At 43.5% G+C, this 26,600-nt stretch overlaps 1 protein-coding gene across 1 annotated transcript in view; it reads right to left on the bottom strand.

Annotated features, from left to right (window-relative positions):
* Nucleotides 1-26,600, bottom strand: part of Igf1r (insulin like growth factor 1 receptor) — a 268,904-nt gene that overhangs the window by 220,178 nt on the left and 22,126 nt on the right. The window contains exon 2 of the mRNA XM_003475268.4: nt 4,457-5,002. Within this exon, the coding sequence (XP_003475316.1) occupies nt 4,457-5,002 (546 nt within the window). The remainder of the gene's footprint in view (nt 1-4,456; nt 5,003-26,600) is intronic.

The raw sequence follows: 26,600 nt of genomic DNA, 5'->3' as shown, positions 1-26,600 counted from the left end.
GCTGCTCAGCTGAGAAAAACAACAGGCCAGAGAGAGGTGATGTAGAAGACCACCAGATACTGTATGTGCATGGATGGATGCTCAGGCTAGAACTGCAGAAGAGGTCTGGGTAGGAGCTGGTTATTTGGAAGCTCAACGGAGAAAGGAGGACAGTGGATGAGAGGGGAACAAAAATGAAACTCTGGCCATGCTATGATCTAAGTGCTTCTATCCTCCCAAAGTTCTTCTGTTAAACCTAATATCCAGCAGGACAGTGCTAGAAGCTGGGGCTTTTGAGAAATGATTAGATTGAGAGGGTGGAGCTTCATAGAGAGGACTGGCACTCATAACAGAGATCCAAGAGAGCCGCTGCCCCTTTTCCATGTGAAGACACCACAAAAAGGTGCTTTCACAGACATAGAATCTGCCAGCAGCACCTTGGTCTTGTAGCCTCCAAAACTGTGAAAAACAAATCTACTGTTATCAGCCAGTTTACAATATTCTGTCAATGCAAATGTGGTCCCAAACAGACTATGAGACCACTGCAATGGCTTGTATCTAGTTGTCCCCTCACAGTGTCATGTGCTTATCTGTGGGGCTTTTCCGAGCTGGCTGGATCTAGGATGTGTGATACTGGGCACGTGCATGGTAAAAAAATTACTCCACTGATTTGTTTAGCATAGTTGTTGATAATGGAAAGGTCTACCCAGGGTGGGAGTGGCACCACCAACAAGGCTTGTGCCTACATAGGATAAGAGAAAAAGGGAAGCGTGCTTTGGTATTGCTTCCTCTTGCCTGCCCTGTCACGGGCTATTTCTCCTTCACCTTGCAGCCCTGCTGCTCTGCCACCCTGCCTTGGAGCCTGTCAACTATGGAATGAAACTTCTGCCAACTGTAAGCTGAAATAAATGTTTCTTCCTTTAATTTGTAAGTCTCAGGTATTTTATCCCAACAAAGAAAAGTAACTAAGAGAACCACCAAGTATTAAAGACCAGACTGAAGCATGGGGTCAATAAAGCAAACAAGTTACAGGCAGGAGAAGGAAACCAGAGGAAAAGTCTGTTGGAACAAAAGGGAAATAAGATGAAATGAACAGTTACAGCCTTACAGAAGGGAAAAGGTAACAGATTACTCTTTAAGGATCTCTCACTTTAGGAATAACTCAAGCCTGCATAAAATCTTCCTTCATGTCTTAAGAGAACAGAGTAATACAGAAGTGTGCAGAAACTCCCAGTGATGCTGTCCACTACACTCCTGGCCACTGCCCAGTCCTGATGTAAGAGGAATTTAAAAGATATTACGTCAAAACTGTATATCACATCTGAGTGCTTTTCTATCCCACCAACAAACTCATACACACCCTTGACTAGATGTTTCTTTCCAGGTTTCCTCTCCACTTCTACACCAGCAAACACAAGAATAACAAAAGGGACTCTAAGGTGCTTCCTTTTCTCAAATAGTTATTAAATGTAGACATTCTGTCTGTACTCAGTGCTCTTCCCTGGCTCCCTAAGATAAGTACCAAATCGCCTGGCTGGAGACGCACAGGGCACAGCAGTGCAGCCATGGTCTGGAGGTGTGAGAGATACTAACAAGAAGAGCTCCAATATTGAAGGGAGGCTCTAAGGCAGTGCTCTCCATAGCAATGGAGTGCAAACCATCCAAAATTTCAAATATGCTACAGCCATGTTCAAAAGTAATAAGTGATTTTAACAACATATTTTTCTTAATCTAACATATCCAACAGATATTGTTTCAACATGTAATCTATATAAAAATTATGAATGAGATTTTTTTAATGAGCTTTCCCCATACTATGTCTTGGAAATCCAGTGGGTACTTAGACTTAGGGTAGGTCTCAATTCAGACAGGCCACAGCGTAAGCACTCAGATAAGATTCTGACAATAAAGGTTGAAAGCAAAACGAATTCCAACTCAACTTGAAAACTTCTTAGACACTGTGCCTGTGCCTAAATTTTCAGGACAAAATGTAGAGAAGAGGATTGCATTTATTAACTGTAAGTAAGTACTCCATAGTGAAATCACAGAAAAACATCAGCAGGACTGGGACAGCTGATCCAAGAAAAGGCTGCAGGGCATGATGGTGGGGAGACCAGCATCCAAGCCAACAGACCTGCCAACATCAGGCCCACTTTCCAGCTCTCTCATGGTACTTTTCCGCTTTCTTCTTTTAATCTTCCAACAGCTCTATAAGGGAAAGCAGGCTCTATCTCATCCTGCAGATGCAAAAACTCAGGCTCAGGCAATCTGAATCACTACTGTTCATTTCTAGTCACTACTCTTAGACTTGATCCCAGAATGCAGGCTTCACCCCTGCTCCAGGCTTCTTCAGCAAGCAGCTAGTCAGAAACAGCTGAAAACCCACAGTGAGACCAAAATAAGTATCTGCCAAGTCATTCAGCAGGTGCTCCCCTGCCCAGTGACTCTTTAAATAATACCTCCCCCTTTGGTACAAAGCTTCGGAGTTTCCAAAAACACTTCTGCACTATACGTACTTTCTGTGTTCTGTGATATTAAGGATCAAACCCAGGAACATGGTCCACCACCGAGCTATACTTCCAGTGCTCTTTTATTTTGAAATGGTTTTATTAAATTGCCCACGCTGGCTCTGAACCAATCCTGTCCCAGACCCCTGAGTCACTGGGATGACAGTTTTGTCACCTCACCCAACTATGCATATATTTGATCACCATAAAGGAGTAACAGTAACTGCTTAGATACATACCCTATTATGGTCCAGAGAGGCAGACTGTCTCAAGTCACTGCTAATGTCATCACCATACCTAATCTGTGTCCCCTATGGTGGCTGATTGATGACATCTTTTACTTTTCAGGCAGAATTTTAAAATGTTGAGGCTACTTTAAAAATGTATTTTGAAGTTTTCTCAAACCAGAGGTTGAAATAATAATCAGGCAGTTTTAATCAATCACAAAAGTACCTTCCTCTGTCTCTAGCCAACTGACCCTTAAAGTAGCCTGACAGCATTCTCAGCTCTTCAAGGCAATGGGACCCCTGCTCTTACTAATCAAAGGTTCACATACACAACCACACAGACAGGAAAGGTGTGTGGCCGGCAAGGAAGACACATCCTTTCCTGCTTAACCTTGGCCAATGGGGAACTGAAACAAGGGCCTCCTGGGGGCTTTGGCCTTTTATTTGTTTACCTTACACACTTTGCAGTTTAGGTAAACTGACCAATTTGGGGTTCATTGGCTCTTTATAAAAAGTTAGCACATATATGCTGCTTGGGTCTTTATCTGTGCCAATCATTTAAAGCTAACATACAACTTCAAACCAATGAGGGGACTCATCTTGGCCAACACATTTAAACATTGCTGAATGCAACAGGGTAAATGTTTGCCCAGGGCCACATTTAAAAACATTTTTTTTAAAAAAAGACACTCAAGGTATTGATCATATTAAGACACAAGTTCAGCTATTCTCATGGGAAAATGAGCACGCTGCAGAAAAATAAAGCCTCCAAGTATTACTACCTACCTCTAAAACCACCACAGAGCAATTTTCACAGTTGTTTCACTAACTGAGTTCATAACATTTCACATTTTCATGACTGTTCAGTACTCATGTCTAATAGGAAGCACACGGAAGCCTAAAATGCACCCTGCTGCACGCTGCCTTTGAGTACAGCCTGAACCATGGATTCCTAGAAACCCATTCACAGGTTCCCCACCCTGACTCCCACAAGGCAAGCTGGTCCACCATAAACCAGGACCCCTACGCGTTATGGTATCATCGCTAAAAACTAAAATGTCTTACAAAGTGTGGAAAGCTCTCTGCTATCCCTTTACTTAACCATATCCCAAGTACAGTCCTGCTAAGAAAGTCGTGCTATGCCAAAAAACAATACTTCAGGCAAAGAACGAAAGAGGTGACACACAGGCAGTGCCTAGCTACTAAGGCTACCAGGTCCCCTTTCTCATCAGGAATTCAAAGCTATAGGTCAACAAGCTTCTAACCCCGAAGTACAGATTACAGTGGTATCTCGGTTCATGAACCCTTTTGTTTGCAAACAATTTGGTTGGACAAAACTTTGATTTTGCTTATGAACTCTGTAGAGGTGAGAAACACAATGATAGCCATCTTTTCTGCATGCACATGAACATGGCCATTTTCCCTAGAATCCTGGAACAAATTAAGTTCATGAACAGGGGTGCCACTGTATTTCCAGAATGTGCTTTGATCCCTCTTGACAGCAGCCACAGTGGCCTCCAATCATGCCACAGTCCTGCATCCTCAGAGCTCCTAGATGCAAAAGAAAGTCAACCAAAGCATGCCCCCCGCCACGGCTCTCCACTTCTGCACAGCAGGTGTGCCCCATCCTAAACGCAACAGGACTCCACCTTACCACAGAAAACTTTCAGAAGGAGAACAGTAAAGAGGAAGAGGAAGAAAAAGAAAGGGGAACAGAGAAAGCAGCAGTCAGTGGTTTCTTACTTTTCTGGCAGCGATTTGTGGTCCAGCAGCGGTAGTTGTACTCATTGTTGATGGTGGTCTTCTCGCACAATGGTTTCTCCTCCATGGTCCCTGGACACAGGTCTCCACATTCCTTTGGGGACTTGTTCCCCACAATGTAGTTATTGGACACCGCATCCAGGATCAGCGACCAGTCCACTGTGGAGAGGTAGCACAGGTCAGCATTCTTCTCAATCCTGATGGCCCCCCGAGTAATGTTCCTCAGGTTGTAAAGCCCAATATCCTTCAGGTTGGTCATCTCGAAGATGACCAGGGCGTAGTTATAGAAGAGTTTCCAGCCGCGGATGACGGTGAGGTTCGGGAAGAGGTCTCCGAGGCTCTCGAGGCCAGCGACCCGGAACAGCAGCAAGTACTCGGTGATGACGGTGAGCTTGGGGAAGCGGTAGCTGCGGTAGTCCTCGGCCTTGGAGATGAGCAGGATGTGGAGGTAGCCCTCGATCACCGTGCAGTTCTCCAGGCGTTTTAGCTGCTGATAGTCATTGCGGATGTCGATGCCCGGCCCACAGACTGGAGGGAGACAAAAGGTCAAAGGTGGGATATGTCTCCATTAGAAGGAAACCATTCGTAAAACTATGTTCTCACGCAACTATGGTTGACAGTTTACAGGAAACTTGCTTTTATCAAGGGAAAAGGCTCAAGTGTTCACAGCAGAGCAGCCTGAGGTGTGGGCTATGGCGGACTCCACAGGATGCTGCCCTGGCAGCTGTCGCTCAGGAAGGCTGACGCAGGGCCAGATGCTGCCCAACACACTCACCAATGGAGGGAGGTACCATCGACCTCAACAACTAAACAAACTAAAGCACAGACCCTGGGGACACCTGGGTTTATACACAGAAGTCAAGGCCATAACCCACGACAGCCCAGCTCCACACACCCTCCATCAGACTTCACACAGTCTACCCCTTCTGCAGAGCGCCAGTTCCGAGTGCCTAAACAAAAAGCTTAGCAGCCAAGTGCTCACTACTGCACCCAGCCTGCGAGCACCAAGCCCTACAGCCTACCCTAGAGAAGCACCATGATGCAGAGAAGAAAGACAAGAGGCCTGCTCCCATACATCCTGCCACCATCTGACACGGGCCCAGTAACTTTCTGCTCTCCCCTACAAAGCATTAATGTAGACACAAGGGCTAGAAAACAGTACCCCTTAATGGAAAAATATGCTCCTTAATCAAGTATTTTATTAACCAAGAAAGCATGCTTCCCATAGTCAAGTCAGGTAATAGCACAAGACAGTAAAATTCATCAGCGAACACAACATCCAAAGATAGACAATATTAATACTATACAAACCAGCTATCCTTTCTCTATAAATAACTGAAAGGAAATGAAATCAGACCGTAATATGACATTTGTAAAGGTATTTCCTTCATTCAACAAGAACATTTTACCAAGCCAATGAGTACCCTTCCACATCAGCACTGGAATAAACAGGGAACATTCCTACAGTATTGCTATGCACATGTACATGTGAACCAGTACCCTACTGCTGGACATTAAGGTTATTTCACGATTTTCACATTATATACAATGCAGCAGTGAACATTCTTGACAAATATCCAATATTATTTTCTTAGGATAAATCTTAGACATGGAATTGCTGACCAATGCATCTGAGGGTTTTTAAAAGCTTTTGGTAAAATGGCCTCAGTACTTGAAGATGTTACTTTTAAAACCGCAGATGTACATACCAAAAGCCTTTGGTTACTACATTTTCTTGGGATTTCATAATCCACCATCCCACTAGTAAGTCTTCTCAAACAGACTGAAGTTTTCTGTCCAACGTAATTCACTAATGAAGTACCTGGCCTATGTGACACCACGAAAGAGACAAAGCGACACAGTCCTGCCCTCTGAGAAGGCTCCAGGTAGTATATCCGTGCAAGGAACCATGTACAGATGGCGGGAGAAGAAGCCGCAGAAGGATTCGAGGGCTGAGTAGGCAAAGCTCGATCATCTAGAATCTTAAATGATCTGTCCATGTCCTTCACTTCATAGATGAGAACAGGAGGCTCCTGAGAGAAGCCAGAACTGGGCAAACACTCAAGCATGCTAGAAGCTTTTGGGTATGTTCCCCACTGCCTTAAATGTGAGGAAATATTGCAGATATGAAGAATCTGCCTTAAATGTGAGGAAATATTGCAGATATTGAAGACTCAAGCTATGCACACAAGGTCTCACGACTCAGCCTTCCCCCAACTCCATCCTTACCCCAACAGGGCCAGGGAGAGGCTACAGAGGCACCTCCCCGCGGGCTCCGACCTGGCCTGCTAGCATGTTCCTCTTGTCTACCACAGGGTAGCCACCAAGGTTCAACGGGCCAGTCTCTTTCCATCCTCACACCCTGCTTCCAGGACTGCTTTCTCCCTCTTATGGTTTAAATATGAAAAGCCCCTCAAAGACTTGTGTATTAGCTTTGGGCAGTGGCAGGATCATAGCCAATGAGGCTTACCCCAGCTGAGATGATTGCTAAAAGACTCGTGTACTGCGGGTGCTAACTTTTCAACGGATTAATCCACTGATGTGTTTATAGCCCATGGGTTGTCAGGAGGTAGAGGGCGGGTCCCTAGGGCGCACCTCTGAAGGGAATACCTCTGACTCTCTTGGCCTCCGAGTTTTCCTCTATGATCCCTCCTGCCACGGTGTTTCTACCTTAGACCCACCTGTCCCAGACCCAAACCTCTGAAGTCACGAACAAAATAAATTCTCTGTCCTTTAAGCTGTGTGTATCAAGTATTTTGTCCTAGTGACAAAAGCTAACTAATACACTCTGCATGGTACATTGTCCCACACTCTCCCCACAGAGAAGTTTCAGTTCAAAGTTGCCACTCTCTGGAGTCCATACACATGAATCTCAACAGCCACCCTCCTAGTGTCACCTAATTCCTTCTTTCTCCTCCCCCCATCTCTCGTTTCTCCATTGCATTTTTACCCAGCAACTGTCCTTGAGCGGCCAAGTCTTTCTTCAGAGTGATGGAACACTTTCCCTTTTCCTGTGCCCAATCTAAAATTCCTCATTCCTGCAATGCCACTGTAAATTAATTAATTTGCTCTGAAATAGCAAAAGGTGGTTTTTATAGAGAAGTGTGTGAACTCAGCCAATCACTGTACAGTATGTGCTTCATCGCATTACGAAGTGTAAGGTATCCATTGCTATCATTTCCAGAAGATCACAAAAGTTCAGAATCCCATGGAAAAGGATGAACGCACATCACTACAGTGTGTTGATCTTTAAGATTATGATCGAAATGCAGGCAGGCTGGGAGCGTCTGCTCCACTCTGCCATCTGGCTCTCCTCCACAGCCAGCAAAGACCACTCAGTTGAACGGAAGCTGCACCGTGGAGCTGGAGCTGGCAGCTCCTTCAGACGAAAGAGCAGTCTCTGTACTTGACACTGCCCCCCCCCATTTATAGAACAAAAGAAAAAACGTAGGAAGAAGCCACCCACTTATTCCGGAAGAGGAGACAAACCCAAGCCACAAAGTACAAGGCAGGGCCCAGCTACCAGCTGTTTTGGATTCTGTGACTGACACTGTTGATCTTTGGGGTGTTTCGTGATAGAAACAGAAAAAATAAAAACCAAGCTGGACCATGAATGATAGCACAGTGTTCAAAAGACCTAAGCCACAAACAGGAAAGAGAACACAGCATGCCTCATTTATGCCATGAAAGAATACATGCATTGAGGGAGTAAACGCTCAACACAGCGCAGGACACACCCTGTGCTGCTCCTGCTCATTGATGATTAAAAGGAAATTGCAAAATACCTCGTCTCCCTTTTCAAAGTCACACATGCAAAAAGACTCATTTTTTGTTTTATGTCTTCAAAAGACCCAAATACTCAGATTGTGAGATCCAAGAATGGCCCATAAATAATAATAAAAGTTATTTTCTGGTGTTTTGTTTTTTGCTTTCTTTTTAATGAAGTGTGCCGGATGTCTCTATAATTTTTTGCACACGATTGCAGAACCTGGAAAAGCTATTACTGCTATTGATGCATAACACATTGCTACTAGTGGTCTTTTGATATGAATATACATGTACATATATATATAGAATTTGAAGTTTGGGGAACTATAACTGTCAACTTTTGAAAAATTAGTTTACCACTTTGAGATGGCACTGTACAGAAATTAGTAACCATATTAATCTACGAACATTAATCTTCATTTTTCTTTCCATCCACCCAGGGGTAACAGACTGTGTTAAATATGTGAGGTCTTATCTCTGTGGGTTTGACTACAGAAACTAATAAGAGTATTCTCAAAATCATAAAAAACACATAAAAGTTTGTGGAAATGACAGCAAACAGGAAAAAGGGCAAAAAGACAGCTGGAAAGGAGAGACAGTAGATCCCAGCTGGTCCCCTACAACGTGAATGACACAGACCAAAAACAGACGGAGCACCAACATACAGGGCAGGCTAGGAAGCAAGGGAGACATGTTATGGCACAGAATTCACTTCCCCAAAGACAATACTTTAAATAAAGCCTTTCTCTTGTAAGGGAAATCTGTTCCTGAAAACTCTTGTGTATTTTTTTTTAATCCAAGAGGCAGAATTTCTGCTCCTAGAACATAAGCAAAAGGTATAAACAACCTATACATAATTTGGAAAATAAACCCCCAAGAAATGCTAAAACGGGAAGGACTAATGAAAATCACTTAGCTTAGAAAATCCCAGAAAGGTGGGTATCTTAAGTTTTAGAAGAGCCAAACAAGGAATGCGGTTACATGTTTATTGCGTGTTTTATGTTAAGACACATCTCTGAGGGCCCTAGATAAACAAAAATGGGATGGCTGAGTTCTGCACCCCAAAGGGCCACTTATAAGGACATACTCCATCTCTATGCCTCATTTTCATTATCGGCAAAACAGGCTGCTATGGCTGACTCTTATAGAAACTGCTGTAATAATCAGATAAGTACTTCTGTGCTACTGTCAACAGCAATAAGCTTTAGGTAACATTACTGATTAAATATTAATAAAAACAAAGTATCTGTCTTGCTGACCCAACCTAAACATTACTAATATCAACAAAGTGAAAGGAAAATTAGCAAAATCACTGATTATCTTCCTGTCCTTCTGTCAACAGTCCCATTAATATCATAAATTACCCATTTAATTAAAATGTTTTCATTTTTGATCAACTCCTCTTCAACAATATGGGATAGTCGTAGCTTACAGTTAGAAATAAAAGACACTAGGAAATACAACTGGCACCCTTTTACTACAGGTTGACAGTAGGCAAATAATTAAATTACTGTAGCCAGCCATCATCTGTAGTTCTGAGGGACTTGCTAAAGAAGCTTATTTTAGTCAGGTGTACTGACACATGCCTGTAATCTCAACCCTCTGGAAGGAGAGGCAGGAGAGTTCCAAATTCAAGTCCAGCCTAGCAAGTTAGCAAGACCCTGTCTCAAAATTTAAAAAAGGGGGTTAGAGATACAGTTCAATCTCAAGTGGCAAAAAAAAATTTTTTTTAAGCCTATTTTGTCTCGGCCAGTGGCTCACTATAACTGCTATAAAAGCTCTTTATTCCTCTTAAAATGAATTCTTTAGAATCGGTAACTTAGTGTAACAAAAAGCCTTCCCTAAATGCTATCATTCTGTGAAAGTCAAAATGATTTAAGAGTTTAGAAGAGGATTAATGTGTAAGTGAAGTCAGAGCAAATGGTGAATTAAATAAAAGTTACAGCAGATCACTGGGCAGGACTCTGAGGATGGAAAGGGGGAAGCAGGTTTAGGACCCTTGCCCACAGAGGGACAGGAAGATTTCTCGGAGGATCAGATCACCAACAGTAGTCTGAAATGTGGCCAAGATCTTGCAAGGAGGGGTAAGTGGGAAGATGCCCAGAGAAAGATGTGCACACCAAGGTGACCGACTGGTGGGCTTGGGGGGCAGTGGCAAACCTGTGGCGACCTGCTGCAGCCTCTTATTATCACTAAAGCCCTGCAAGGTTAAGGCATCACTGCCTTAGGGGACTCTCTTAAGGGAATCACTGCCTTAGGGGAATCTCAGGGTTACTCAGGAGTAGCAGGGAGAACAAGACCAACAGCAGGGCAGAGGCCAAAAAGCTGACTGAACCTCTGCTCAGGAACCAACTCTGTTTTGCTCTGAGTAAAGACACCACTCAAAATCCTCAGCACGCATGCAAAGCCCAGGAGAGCTCGTTAAATCAAAAACCTGCTTCTCGGAGGCGCCCAAGCCATACCAATCCTGCTGCTCCAGGTATCACCCCATGAGCCCACTGCCCTAGGAAAGAACCCTTTAGCATCCTGTCACCACCTTCCCTACTCACCTAGATCTGCAGCGTGATTCGGGTAAAGCCTAGGCATGCATATTTCTTAATCTGATCTGCTCTTGACCAGAAAACCCTAAGCAGCCCATAAAACTACACATGAAACCCAGTAAGGCAGAAAAAAAATAGGTCTGAAGCAGTATCTCCAGTGCCACACAGTGCTCTCGAGCTGTCTGTCCTGCCACCTTTGCCCCCTGCCCTGCAAGGGCCAGGGTACCACTCCTGAGGGAAAAGGGTACCCTCAGCCTGCAGTATGCTGCAGCTGACCAAAACTTCAGAGATGGGGGAGGGGGTGGAGAGAGACAGTGTTATGATAATAAACACCACTGATACTCCAGCGTTTGTCAGAGTAGAATTTTCTGTGTTAAATGTAAACAGACACAATTCATGTTAAGCCTTTTATCTTCATGTGTCAATGAGAAAGTGTTTACACTGTATATGTACACTGCTCTTTCACACAGGCAGCAGTTCTGGCCGCCCCACACATTCAACAACTGCAGGCAGTCACAGAATGTAAGGGCTTTCCATTACACAGGTGACTTTGAGAACAGAAATTAAAAATGAAGCCTAACTTGAAATTGCAAATTGTTCTTTACTGCCCCACACAAGCAGTGTCTCTATCATGCACACATGAACCCCATCCTGGGAATGTCAAAGCTGAAGGCTACAATGTAGCAACAAATTATACAGATGGGTGAGATGCTGCCTCCTGCCATGCCAATTAAATGGAAACTCTACAAGGAATTAATTCAAAGACTAGAAGGAACACCAGCCCCAGTGTCCCTCCACTAAAAGCATCCGTGGCCAAACAGACTAGTGCAGAGTAGAGCTTTATTTGCCTTAACAGAGGAGCAGGAACTTGTTTTCCTAGATCTTCATAAGAACAACTTTACCCACTCTCACATTGACACATGAAGATGAAAGGCTTAAAATATCCAGAAGCCCAATGTTCTAAGTATCTGTATTTTAAAACCCGCCTGTGGAAGAGGCTCTAATCCTGTCTCCTTACTCATGGCTCCGAGGTACGGCTGCCTGGGATGAGGCAGCGCACAGGAGCTGGTTCCCTTGGTTAGAGTCTCGCCCACAGCACCACACCCAGGATCCCTACGGGAGCCAGAGCACAGCCTACCTACCGTGAGACCTGTTTGGGGGCAGCTGCTACAAGCCACACTCTCTTCCAACGATAAGCCACTGTGCGTTTCCCACAGTTAACGCACGGCCAGAGGCTAGAGCTGGGGCACTGGGGGAAACATGGGGTACAGCCACACCAGCACAAGGCCCACACTGGGCAAGCACGCGGCCAAAAGAAAAAGAGGTTGGCTCCCCTGCTTTCTTCCTCATCTCTTAGCCCCACAATTTTTTACTTTCTTCACAGAAGCAGACAAATGTCCTCATGAAAGCCAAACCTGGGTCCCCTTACCCTCCCTGGCTTGGTTTTATGAGACTCACTGCAGCATTCCAGCTACCGCTCACACGCTCATTTCAGAAGTGTTCTACTCTGCTCGCCAATGCTCCAGTTTCCTTAAGTGACCTGTACTCTTTTCAATTAGCCAGACACCTACTCTAGCTGCTAATCAGCGTGAAAATCCCATTCACTTGTTTCCCTAACCCTGCCGTGTGATTCTTCATGGTCCCGGAACTGAACTAGCAGCCCTGGGCGGGGAGTGTAGCTCAGAGGGACAAGCCATGCCGGTACCCAGCTGGCAAGGCTAAGGCGCTGGTGCCGTCCTCAGCGCAGTGGAGCCTCCTGACTTCCTGAGGCTTCTGTCTGATGTGGGACTCTACAGAGAGGAAGGCCACGGGCTGACCACAGACTCTATCACTCTGTGCTCAACTTTCCTCAAGACTTGAGGAAGGTTTGAGAATAAATCACTGCTACAGCCATGATGCAAAACACTGGTAGGACACAGATGTCAGGTGCCTCGCGAGGACTGGTCTACAACAATCAAACTGGCACGAAACTAGACAGGGACAGGGCTCAGAAGAAGGACACCAAGCAGGTGGGCCGTGGGGTCTGAGAGACTGCAGCGAGCAGCCACAGTGGGCAGAGGATGGGGCTTATACAGTGCAAAGAAAGGAAGAAGAGCGTGAGGGAGAACAGGAAGAGGCATGCCTGGTGAAGGAGGAGTGAAGGCAGGCCTGACACTGAGGGCAGCCAAAGCGGGGCACCCGTCACTGTAACAGAACCTCAGCACCCAGAGAGCAATGCAAAGAGGCAGCCAGAGCACTCTGGGTTCCACTGTTAACTATGCACATGAAAACCATGCAAACATGAAGTGTGGGATTCACTCAACAGTGGCCAGTAATCACAGCGGTTGGAATGCATGGCACACTTGTGTCCATAGCAGCATTATTCACAATAGCCAAAGGTAAAAAAACCAGAAGTGCCCACCAGTGGTGAACGGATAGCGTGGTGTACACCTACAATAGGATATTACCACTAAAAAGGAACAAAATTCTGATATACCACAGCATGGGTAAACCTCAGCATTAAGCCCAACGAAATGGGCCAGTAACAAAGGACTGCATGATTCCACTATACAAGTTACCTAGTCAAAATAATAAGGACAGAAAGCAGAAAGAGGCTGCCAGGGGCTCAGGGGAGCAGGGAATATACAGTCAGTGTTTCATGATTACAGAGTCTCAGTTTTACAAGATGAAAAAGGTTCTAGAGATTGGTTGTGTAATAATGTGAATGTGTTTAACACAACCTGTATAGGTAAAAATGGTTAAAATCGTAAATTTTATATCTACTTTATCACAACTTTTTTATATATAGTGGAAGCTGGGCAGAAGGTAAAATGCTGTAATCACAAGCTATTAAAAAAGTTGAAGCAGGGGGATCAGGAGTTCACGCATAGCCTAGGCAATTTAAAAATCTTGTATCAAAGTAAAAAATAAGAAAGATCAGAAATGTAACTCAGTAAAAGGTCCTGGGCTCCATCTCCAGAACTACAAAGAAAAAAACCATAGGGATAAAGTTTTGCTGCATTTTAGCCTGCCCTCAGTGTGGGTCAGTAGGTGCAGACAGACCGACGGACGCAGCCACGTGGTCCATCTAATCCATGGAGCAAAGTGAGTCCAGCAGGAAGCAGGCCACCACTATGCCACAGATGAAGCACACATACGTAGCCAAGCGTTTAAAATGCTACCCAAGCTGGGGGTTTAGCTCAGTGGCATAAGTGCCTGCCTTGCAAGCGCACAGTTGTGAATTACATCCCCGGTACCAAAAAAAAAACAAAAACAAAAAAACAAAAAAAAAACTACCCACTACAATCCCACTACTTTGGGAGCTAAAATAAGAGGATCACAAGTTCAAGTCCCACCTGGCAATTTGAAAGCTCCTGTCTCAAAATAAAATGGTAAAATGGCCAGAGATTTAGTTGAGGGTAAGGGGCCTGAGCTCAATCCCCCGTACCCCCAAAATGGCATCCAGGCAGGGTGTGGCTGTGGCCTGCATCCACAAAGCCCAAGCTGTCACCCACTGAGCACCACGCTGACCGGGGAAAGAGCTCAGGGCACACCCTGCTCTGTGGTGTGGTGGATGCACAGCAACACCATATGCAATCAGCCATCTTCGCAAACTGAAGCACAGCAGTGTCTCACCACCTGACGGATTCGAGGGCAACATTCGCAGCCCGCTGCACTGAGGGTCCAGCTACTCAGCCCTTGCCTTATAAACCGCGTGGCTAAACAGGGGGAGGGTCAGTATGGCTCCAGCCTGTCCCTTCCGCCCTTGGCTGCCCCTCCATCAGCGTGTCTACTCTTGCAAAGGCCTTCGGACCTCCTCATCTTCCACATCCAACATTCTGCTTTAGCAAATCCAGCTTAGCCTCTCCCCTGCAGGTGTGTGTTTAAACACCTTGCTCCCAAGCAGTTTGCCCCATTCTGCTAGAGAGCATCAACCTACAATTACAACCTAATGCCTGAGCCATTGGCAGCAATGTTCCCTTCCCTGCACTCTAGCAATGCTGTAAGCAGAAAGAGAAGAAAAACAGTTTCGAAGGGAAGCCACGGGCCACAAACCCTTCATAACAATGAAGAGGGATTCTGTAGGCTTTTTTTTTTTTCTTTTCCTTTCTTTTTATAAATGTACTGTACTGGCCTTTCAAAGTGCTGGCTAAAAACCCAAGAAGGTCGCTATCGAAAGGCCAAAAGGTTCGGTCTCCGTCATGTACATTTCAACATTTTTATCAATCACTTGATCAATGGCACAGAGAAAATGTTTGCCTAACTCAAGGATGACAAGTTTCCAGGAGAGACGGCAAATACACTGAAGACAGAGAGTCAAGAGCTAAAAAGATCAACAGATTGGAATTGCAACAGAGAGGAAATAATGTTATTTGGACACTTGGTTGCAAAAAAAGAAATGCACAAATGTAGGAGGTGTGAAAAAGACTTAGGAGATTTAATTGGATATAATTTCTGTACGTGATGATAGGGTGTTGTGTCTGCCAAAAAAAAAAAAAAAGTCAAGCAGTCTTAGATTGTACCTAAGGGGGCCTCAATGCAGGAAGGGGCCAGCGGAAAGGTCCCCCAAACAGAGTTCATGTCTCTCAAGCCAATGAGAAAAGATCCAAGGACAGAGAAGGAGGAGTCCATCTCAGGGAATGGCTACCGAAACCAAGCCCGGTGAGTCCTCAGGGGGAGGGCAGGTCAGGCTCTGTGTGATCCTCTAGGGGGAGAGGGATATACAATTTGCACCAACACACGATGTAGGATGTGGGTTCCATTCAAAAGCACAGAGTAGGGTTTATCTGAAATCAGACTAGACTGCCTAAAACAGATAATAAAAGATTACTGTGGAATAGCACATTTTTGCAACTTTATAAGCCTGACCAACTTACTACTAATAATCCTTTGGGGTATCATTTGCCCCATTTTACATCAAAGAGAACGAAAGGCAAATATGGAACAAACGTCCTGTCAGGGATCACTCAGGTACTGGGCAACAGAGCTGGGGCTCAACTCTAGATTACTGCACAAGATCATGCAATAGCAAAGTCATCTTTGGGGAAATCTCTCAAGGCTGAGGAAGCTGCTCACAACTGCAAGACGACTGTCACCTACTGTGGCCCCTGACAGCCCCAGGATCAGTGTGGGCACCTCTGCACAGGCTCCAGCTCACGCTCACAGGAATGGGGATGAGACCACTATTGTTCCAGGCCTCATGTTTCCCCGAAAAGCACACACACAGTTTGCACGAATCAATCACACTGCAGGATGTCAGGTAGAGGATGAAAGAGCTTGGAATCTTCAGTTGTCATCTTAAAGTTTCCAGGGTATGATGAATCGACTTCTTACAACTGGAGAAATGCAAACTAAAACATTTTTAACTTACTGGATCCACAGAAAAATAACCTTGTGCTTGAATAAGGGTGTGCAGCAGCAGGGACTCCCCCACTTTTGGGAGGAACACACAGTCATTCTAGGGGGCAACAACTGCCCCAAAATTCTAGTGTCATAACTTCTCTTCTAAGGACCTGATCCCCACGAAGGGAGAGCAAAGCGATGTAAGTGAAAGTACCCCCTTAGAATCTTAGTTATAAAGTTAAAAACAGGAAGCTGCCTAATTATCTATCTTTTAAAGTACTGTAAGATCTCCTTACAGGGATCAATACACAGCAATTAGAAAGGACAGAGAATATCAATGTGTAACTGATTCTTGAAAGCTGTTTATAGTCGAGAAGCCCAGCACACATGACCCCATCCAGGTGGTCACGGTTAACATACCTGGTGCTATATCATGCTGGCTGTGTGTACCACCACCCTTGGCTAGCCAGGCGAAAACCACCAGACGAATCTCCAATGAGGGGTCACATTTGCCATAAACCTAACCAGTGTGCCTCAAAAATGACTGCAGCCCCCAAAGACAAGGAAAGCCCAAGCCTTGTCACAGGTGAGAGAGAACTAAGAAGACAAAGGACAACAGGCCACAAGGTGTCCTGTATGGGATGTAGGACCAGGGACAGAACCTCAGGCAAATGTGGTGAACCCCAACAGGAAGCGGTGCGTTCAGCTCTTTCACAGTCACAGACTAACAATGGTTCCTTCCCTGTGGCAAACATATGCGCAATGTAGGATGTTAATAGTGAAAACCATACGTGGCCTCCAGGAGCTCTGTACTATCAGACAACACTGCTGTAAATCTAGAACTATTCCAAAAGCAGATTTTTTTTTAAGGAGAAAGACCAAGCAAGCACATGCATGTTATGGTAAGGAAAGCAAGTATCAAAGACAATAGTGATCCAATTTGGTTTTAAAACAACAACAATAACCAAAAAGCTATTTTAATACTCTGTGGCTTTCTTTTTGCCCTCTTGCTCACCTGTCTACACACGGGTACGCAAGCCCATGGAAATCACCTGCAGGAGAAACACCGAGCTGCTCCTGGTACCCTTTAGGGACAGAAATGGCCACCAAGTGGCAGAGAGAGGGACACATGGGCTACTGTTTTCTACTGTGTGATTCTGTATCATTTAATTCACTAAAAGCTGACGTGCATAAATTCCTTGTATGCTCAGAACTACTCTAGGAACAAAGATCTTCTACTATAGGAAGAGAGCCAAGACATTAAATTGAAAACCACAAATTGCAAATGTGTGCTAAAAAACAACCAAGACATAGGCTGCCTGCTCTACACAGGGGCAGCTGCAAAGCCTTCCTTCGAGAAGCAAAATGCATGGAGCAAGAAGAATGGGGAAGGAGGGACGGAAATTTCTGACTCCTCACCTTCTGTTTAAGTGTTCACCACACGCATGTATATTCCAATCATTATCATCAAGCCAGATAATCATAAATCCTTAATATCTATTCCTGCCTGGTCCGTCTGCTTGACCCCCAAACCACACCCAAAGGAGCCAACAGACACATCGGAATTCTGCTTCTAGGGCCAGGCTGCACGGTGCCCCATCCTCAACCCACAGCTTCCTGTCCAAAGGGGTGAGAGGACAGAGGTCCACACAAGGGGTCTGCTCTCGGAGACGACCCAGCCCTGGGTCACTATAGATGCTGTTCCCAATACAGCATCTGGCATGAGCCAAGAAAGAAAAGGGCCTCAGCAAGGGAATGGGAAGGAGAAGAATCAGGAAAGTGAATATTAAAAAAAAAAAAAAAACAGCTGGGCAGTCAAAAGTGTCCTAGATCTTTATCAACTCCTGTGCTGACCCACAGGAAGATGGGCCTACATCCTCTAGCAAGTCACAGCCTCAGCGAGGACCCACAAGAGGCCACCAATCCTAGGGATCCACCTGACATTTTCACACATTTTCCAGAAGTCACAGTGCTGTTATACAAACACGCCATCTTTCTTAAAAGTCAACCATTCCAACTGAAAAGTTAAATGGATTTGTGAAATGCTAGGAACCAATCTTTAGATATTCTAGTGAAATATGACCCTCTTCAATTCCTGGGATACAATGGCAAAAACATGATAAAATTAAAATAATCTAACATTGGTTTCCATTTCACGCTTTACTCTGTAATAAGATCTAGACCACAAAACTGACTTTCCTTAATATATTTAGCCTAGGGCATTATTAAAATAAATCTGCGCTTTTCAAATTACATAAATAAATGGCACCCAAACTTGTGCACAGTAGCAGGACAAAATACGAACTATGAAACATCAACGCAGGGATAATCTCAAGTTTGGAGGAGGAGAAGAGGAAGAAGAAATGTATACAGTCAGTCATCTCTCAGTACCTGTAGGGGACTGGTTCCAGCATCCCAAACAGATATCAAAATCTGCAGGTCCTGAAGTCCTTCTTAAAATGGCATAGCATTTGCACCTGACCTACATATCCTCTTGCAGACTTTAAACCATCCCTAGATAACTTACAGTACCTAATACAATGCCATGCTCTGTAAATAACTCTATTCTCCACTGTTTGGAGGATAATGACAAGGAAAACATTTGTACAGGTTCACAAGATAAAACATGTTTTAAAAATATTTTCAAGTTGAAGTCAGTGGAATTACATGTGCAAAACCCACGGATACAGAGAACCAACTGGGTCCTCCAGGATGGGGCCAAACTCTTCACAAAGTTTCCTAAACATCGGAGGTTCAGGAAGAATAAACAATTTACCCCAAACCATTTTCACCAAATATTGGCAGTATTCAGTGCAAACCCAGACCACCCAAATCCAACTTCCAAACAAGCTCTCTTAGCACACAGAGGGTCTTCCCCGACTGAAACCCACTCCCCTCTCGTCCCCCTCTGTCCCTCCCTTCCTCGCCTCTGCCTCCATCTCTGTCTGTCTTAGTCTGTCTCTGTCTGTCTCTCCCCCATCCCCTTTCTCAACTGCAGCATCCCAATGGCCAAATCTTGCTCCTCTTGAAAAGGAAGGGAGGAAGGTCCCCATCTTCCTCTGGACAGCCTCCGGTTACGCTTATAACACATGCAGCGGTAAAGGCTCTTCACTCAGGGTTGTGCTAAGCATTAAGTATTATTCAATAAACCAGAGTGTGGAGGTTGCCAACTGATGTCTGGCTATAACCTGGAAAGAATCCTGACTAAATACATTTTTTTTCCTATTTCAATTTCTAGGTATCATTTCTATTCATCGGTCCCTACCCCTCAAATCTGCATTAAAACACATAAAACAAAAAAGCAGAACTACAGTTAGCTGTGAGACTCAACCAGAGTAGGTGGCATATTATGATAAACAAGGATGACAATACAACACTTTTCCAGCTGTGATAAACATATTTAAGATCGATCACAGAGGCCGCTGGAGCTAAAACTGAAAACTATGAAAATTACAAGTTGTTTATAACACTGAATTTATGTCTTAGAAGCTTTTATTTTTTAAGCAGAAGCTGTCTCACTAGGAGATCATTTCCTTACCATCTTAAAATTTGAAATTTGTTTTTTTAAAGTTGCGACTCACTGAGGCTGTCAACACATCCGAAGTAATTTAACAACTGGCTCAGGCATGAGTGCGGCAGTCCGAGAAGGACACCAGCACATGGCCTGGATCAGACATGAAACTGGCCACGAACCAGCGCACGAGGTACCCCTCGCCGCCTCTTCCAGGAGGATCCCCGAGATCTGCACAGGTCAAGTGATCAGGACACTCACATTGATTACATCTCAAATACCAGGCACAAGCACAAGTACGTCGACTAACAGCTGTTCTAACAGAAGAAATATTTCTAAGATCAGAAGAAATATTTTTAAGCAATAAATTATATCCAGATTTCCAAATATCAATGGCCTTCGTGCCATTTCTTGGCCTCTGAAATTATTTGATTTCTATATAGAGATTTCCTTTCCCAACCTAGGGGGAAAAAAAAACCCCAACTTTAAACAATCAACCTTGCCATCCAACTGTGACTGATGAGATGTGCTTGTGAAATTGGCTTGTCAGATGTGCTTATGTAACAGGATACTCACTGGATTGCAATTCCTGATGTCCTGAACGGCTTTAAAAACTTCAATAGACAACAGTTTCTTCAACAAACAAAACTATTGTGTCCTGCTCTAAGCTGAGCTACGATTAGCTCATCCCTTAAAAACCAATGTCAGTAAACAAGATGGAACTCAACTGGGCAATGCCTGCACAAGCTCAAGTCCTTTCGGGAAACCCTGAGGACTTCCCAGCAACTTCCTCACCTCCCAAGCAAGAAGAGCTCCCAAAAGACAGGACCTACAGAGCAGACAAGACACAACTGAGAACACTGGAGTGTGAGAGACACACTCGATGGAGCACTTCGTTTTTTGAACCCTAAGATAAACATCTGGATAGTTTGTGGAATCAGTGAGGTGCAGCCATGGAAAAGGGGCTCGGTCTCTCCATTCCAGGTCACACAGCCAAACTAGCCAGATCGCTCTTAAATGCATGTGACATCACCCAAGTCTATATGTTTTAATGAATGCCTACTGTGTGTCAGCCACTCATCCTGCTTCTTAAAGAATCTTTGTAACAAGGGAGAGAAAGGAGAGGTCGAAAGAGGAGAGAGAAAAGAGAAGACACCCGGCACCATACAGTCAGCCCCTCCAGGAGTGTGCACCTGACATCCTGGTGAGCAGGGAGGTGACTGATTATAGGGGCGGAACGCTGCTGTGAGCTCAGTACACGCAAAATGCACAGCAGGAAAAGTATAACCACTTAACACACTCGAGCCCCAAATAAGACATTAAATATAACCTCAAAAAGCAACCCAGAAAAAGATACTAGTTTCCTAAGGGAAATGTAAAACTGTAGACAAGTTCTTCAATTAAACCTTCAACATTTCCAAATCAACTATAATTACACTTAACACTTCTCTCAAAAACAAAAAACCATCATCAGAAAGGAACTGTTTGATCATTGTTTTCATGCCTGTATCTTGTGATCTGAACAGCTACTTTGCAGACAACATTCAATATATTAACCACTGTTAATCTTCTATTGTTTGGCTTTGAAATTCAGTATGATCATTTTTATTCTTTCTTTAGGGTGAAGATTCACCTCTATGGGGCATAAATAGACCATCAGCCCACCCAAAGGACTACTCTAAACAAATGTGTGGGAAGTCATCATCTTTCCCCTGTATTCCCAGCTCTCCTATCAAAAAACAACTCAGATAATCTTAAGAGACCTGATATGATTTGAGAAATAAATAAATAAATAACAAAGTTATTTTAGTCACCACTGTGATCAAATGACAATGGCTTTGTGGCTTTCCCAGATGCAAGCCTGCTTTCCCCATTTACCATGACCCTCACTGACCAATCAAGCGCCTGCACAGGCCCTGGTGTTAAGGACCTGAGGGTGGTAAACTTCTTTCTAACCACTCTCTGACCTACGCAGAAAATCACTAAGCATAAAGGAAAGAATATAAGGCCCCATCAAAATTCCCAGTGGAAGCCAGGTGTGCTGGTACGGTGCCATAATCTCAGCAGTCTGGGAGGCTGAGGCAGGAGGATTGCAATTTGAGCCCAGGCTGGACAATTTAACAACTTAACAAGACTGTCTCAAAATTTAAAAAAAAAAAAAAATCAAACAGGGCTGGGGATACAGCTCAGCATTAAGGTTTTAGATTCAATCCCCAGAACAATAGGGAGGAAAACTGCCTGCTGGATTTCACAAGACACAACACAAATCACAGCACTGCGACCCACCTCCTCACACTAAATAATGAATAACGTCTTCACAGCCACACACCACACACTAATTCAGACAAAACCCTGAACTCAAGCCTACAGGAATGCAAGTGTCAAAAGAAATCCACAATGGAGCCAGACTGATCTTCAGCAGTGCATAAGGTGAAGGACACATCACAGCACCCCCAAGGCTGAGGCTGGGGCTGAGGCTGGAGCATAGGCCCCAACAGAGCTGCAGGCAGCACCAGCCACCATGCCAGCAGCTTTCTGTGGCTCATCCATCCAGCACATTGCAGCCCCACCTCAACTTGGAGGTTCATCTACAGATGTCGCCTTGGGAGGAACCCAGATATGCAAAAGCCTTCCTCTCCATGAAGCCCTCAAGGTCAATGCATGTCCCCACTAACACTCCCTGAGCAGGACTGCAATGCATGCAAAGCACCTGGCAGCTAAGAGATCAGCTGATGGTGGAAACAGAGACAGCAGAGAAACAAGAATGAACGCCAGACTGCACGGTGGGAGGCAGGGAGCTAACTGGAAAAAGCAAGGATGCAGAGACAGGCAACGCGGCTCCTGCATCAAACAGCCCCACAGTGACAGAACGCTGACCCAAGGAAGTGCTGTGGGCAATGCTAGACCAGCAGCACTCTCGCAGGTGCACTCAAGAATAAACGGGAAGACAACGGAATGTCCACGGCAACAGAGAGCAGCACCACCACCATAAAGAAAGCTCACATGCAACAGGGCGATGATCTTTAATTCATTTGTTGACAGACTTTTAATTCCAAACATTGGTTTAAAAAGAACCAGAAAACCCGGACACACCAATATCCGTGGAAAAAATATTTTCACAGCTGACACAGAACTGTCCATTTTATACAGCACCAGCCTCCAAGCATTTAACAAGTGAGTTCTTTCGAAATTTCGAAAGTTTGGGTGGTAAATAACTGTTATAGAGAACCAAGCAAAAAAGGAAGAGTCATTAATTCACTTCACAAAGGTAGTCTAAATCTGAGAGCAAAATCTGGAAAAGACAGCATAATGCTATCCCACTTAAGATGAAAGATGAAAAAAAACAAGTATGTCTTCGACTCCCTGTACCAACAACAATAAAAAGAATCAAAATATGTGACTTAACAAGCCAAACTTAAGGACTTTAAACAGTCACCCACTGCAACCAAAAATAGTTTTCCCTCGGAATCTGAGAAGGGATTACCACAAGGTAACCTATTCCTACAACTCATCAACAGGTCTAACAACAACTGAATCTAAATGTGTGCCCAAATCACGGAGGAAGACATTCCACACCCATCCCCAATAAATCACCCACAAAAAGCAGACAGCTCATTCTTCAACATGATGAAAACCTCTTTTAAACCAAAGGATATGTCACATATTGAAAAAACCAGAGCTATTACCATTAATATCAGCAAAAAATACAAACACTAAGAGCAGTATGTGCCTAATCAGCATTTCACATCACTCTGGATGGACAGGTTAACGAAACAAGGCCCTGCCAATCGACTGGTCAGTACCCGTCCACGTTAGCCATTAAGCCGGAGGGCCAGTGGGCTGGACAAGGCTTGCTGCTATCCCATTCTACAATTTTGCCCCTTTTTTCAATCCCTCCCCACTTCTTCCTACTTGAAACACAGTCATGATACCTGCCTGGAGGTACAGAGGCCATCTTGAGACCAGCAAGGTAAAAGCCACACTCCTTACAATCAGGAGAGGAAAGGAATTCCGTGCCCTCTCTGAACACATTGCAGGGGCCATGGACTGATTCTTTCTGGCATTCTTGAACTTGGGAAAAACCAGCCTCTAAGTGATAAAGTCTTTACTAGCCAGAGCTCTGGTTATTTCCAGCCAGCGTTACTCCCCAAAGGCATATACCTTACGCACAAAAGAGGTAGCCAGCACTGGGAAAACGAAGGCAAAATTATCCTTGTTGGTCATCAATGATTCTTCGCATAGAAAATTATGGGACTCAACTGGAAAATCAATAAAATAGGAGTAACCAATAAGCTGAGGAAATAAGCAGTTTATTGTGCAAAATAAACAACATACCATAGCCTCCTTCACACACAAGAATCTTCAGTTAAAAATGCTATGGAGAATAAAGACTTTCTGCATTAGCAACAGAAATGTGTCAATTAGATGGGAAAAGCACTGGATCCCTATGTGTGATTTTTAAAAACATAAATAAATGGAAAGCGTGAAAGGTTCTGAATGAAAACTTCATTTGTAAATGCTATTATCTCCCATTTCCCTTTTATTTATTAATCACAGGCAAAATCTAGCTTTTTTTTCCTTTTTTGGGAGGGTAGTAAGGGAGACTTGCAAAAAGAAAACAAATTACACAGGAACATACACACAAATTCATCTAAAAGACAGCTTCAAAATTTCTGCAAATGAAGATTCTTCCTAGAAAACAGTGATGTGTCTAATGAAACTACAACATTCAAGACAGTATGATTTTACCACAGACAGCAGGCAGATCTGTGGAAAAAGAAAGTCTTAAAATACAGTTTCTGATGTAAAAGATATCGGATAATCCACCGAAGGAAAAAGGAACCTTGGCATGGGAAACCTGAATAATCAACAGGAGGACTCACTGTATGTATATGCAAAAAAATTCTAGCAATATTGAAAATTAAAAGAGGAAACAAGCTAGAAGCCAAATACATGATTACATTTCACTGACTTTGACATGAGTACAAACACTTACCTTTCTTTTGCTTTCCGTACTGAGGACTGAACTCCAGGTGTTCACACTAGGCCACCCCTGCAGCCCTGTTTACTTTTTTTAGAGAGAGTCTAAGTTACTACATTGCTCACACTGGGCTCGAATTTGAATGCAAACTTCCTAACAAAAAATAAAGGCCATAATGCACAGACGTAATCTACATTACAATAAAGTGCTGTGTAGGTCAATAAGGTTAAAAACTAAAAAATTTTTAAAAAGTAACAGCAAAGCAAGAAAAATGTCTGCAATACAGAGAATACATGGTTGACACCATTATAAGGGAATCTATACAAATCTTTAGGAATCCACTGGCAACCCCAACAAACAATGGGAAAAACAAAGAAAGACCTTACCAATCATTTAAAAAGACTAAAACAAGGTGATACCATTTTTTAAATGCTACAATGGCAAGGCACGATTTAGTTTCAATACTGGTAAAGAATATAGGTGGCAAGCATTGCTTTTGAGAGCATAAAGGAGGAGTTTTCTAAACAATATTTTGGTAATATTCATCTAGGATCCCAGCATGCACACTTAGAAAAATTCTTAGTATTCCATGCTAACCTCTCACAAATCTAACCCAAAGAGTGAATCAGAGTAGCACATCGACAATACACAATGATTTTATCACTTTTCAAAGACAAAAAGTGTAAACTGCTTATATTTAACAATTGCAGAAGTTTCATTTTAATAATTTCATTAATCTCATATTCTAGTTGATAAAGATACAACAGACAAAATTCTAAAACACGATGCTAAAGGGGAAAATGAGGCCAATAAACTCCATGTGTCTGTAATATAATGCTACTCTTATTTTCTAAAGTATATAAACACAAATTTGGGGAGGTAACCCTTGGGAAACATGAAAGAAAATATTAACAATGGCTATCTCTGGATTAAGCCTACTGTTCATTTTCCTGTTTTTCCTAACCATATTCTCTAATTTTCCCTTAATAACTATGTGTTACTATTATAACTCTAATGTTTAAAAAAGCATTAAACATTAACAATTTTACCATAAAGTGGCACAGAAGTTTGTCCCTAATCAAAGGTGCACCTTAGAGATAAGGTGTATTATCCTTAAGCAGGTCCGACTGTGAGATCCAGTGCTCTGCACACAGAAAGGCTGAATCAGTGATCACAGAGAACTGAAGCTTCCCGGAAGACCCCACAGAAGATCTTCAGGAGAATAGAGGGGGATGAAAAGGGGGACCTGGGTTATCATCTTGTCTGTTATCTAGCTCAGCATTCTCAGGACTCCCATGTCTTACAGAACACTCTGATATCAAAAAGAAAAAAACTAGCCTGCAGGCAGTGAAGCTAGTTTTCCATGTGTTCTCCTATAGAGCTATTTTCTTAGCTACTCAGAGTAACTTCTTACACGCAGAGATGCAAATCGTTTCATAAAGTTATTTCTAGCAATAAAAGAATCAATTTTCACCTTTAAAAAAAGAGAGAAACAACATTCACCCTGTGCCAGTCACAAATTGTGACACTGAACACAATTCTTGTTTCACAGATCTTACAGTTTCTCCTCCAAAAACCCAAGTTCAAGCAAGAGGACCTCTGTACCTTTATGTCTTGTTATTATACACAAATTGTCTGTGTGACAACCAAATTGCTTTACAATAATGATTTTAAAATGTGTCTAAAACCCACTGTCCAAAGAGCTGAAGCTTTATCATTAATACTTCTGAAAACATGGATTTTCTAGAATTATAGATAACACTGACTAATCAGAGACCACCCAGAATTCATTCTAGCAATCAAACTTGTCTAAGCCCTCAGGAAAGCCTTCGTAAGACAAGAGAAACAAGGCTAACACAAATTTTCCAAAATTTTTTTTAGAGAAATCGCAACCGCAATGGAAAATTCACTGAATGAGAAGAAAAAAAGGACCTTGTAGACTTCCAGGAAAAAAAAAAAAAAAGACACTGGTCTCAAATAAAACAGAGTCTGACACTAAGGGGC

The sequence above is a fragment of the Cavia porcellus genome, unplaced genomic scaffold, assembly GCF_034190915.1.
Source record: "Cavia porcellus strain 051 isolate PalLab524CR breed Dunkin Hartley unplaced genomic scaffold, mCavPor4.1 scaffold_6, whole genome shotgun sequence".
NCBI lineage: Eukaryota > Metazoa > Chordata > Mammalia > Rodentia > Caviidae > Cavia > Cavia porcellus.
The sequence above is the reverse complement of the archived record's forward strand: the minus strand, read 5'-3'. Positions and strand labels throughout refer to the sequence as shown.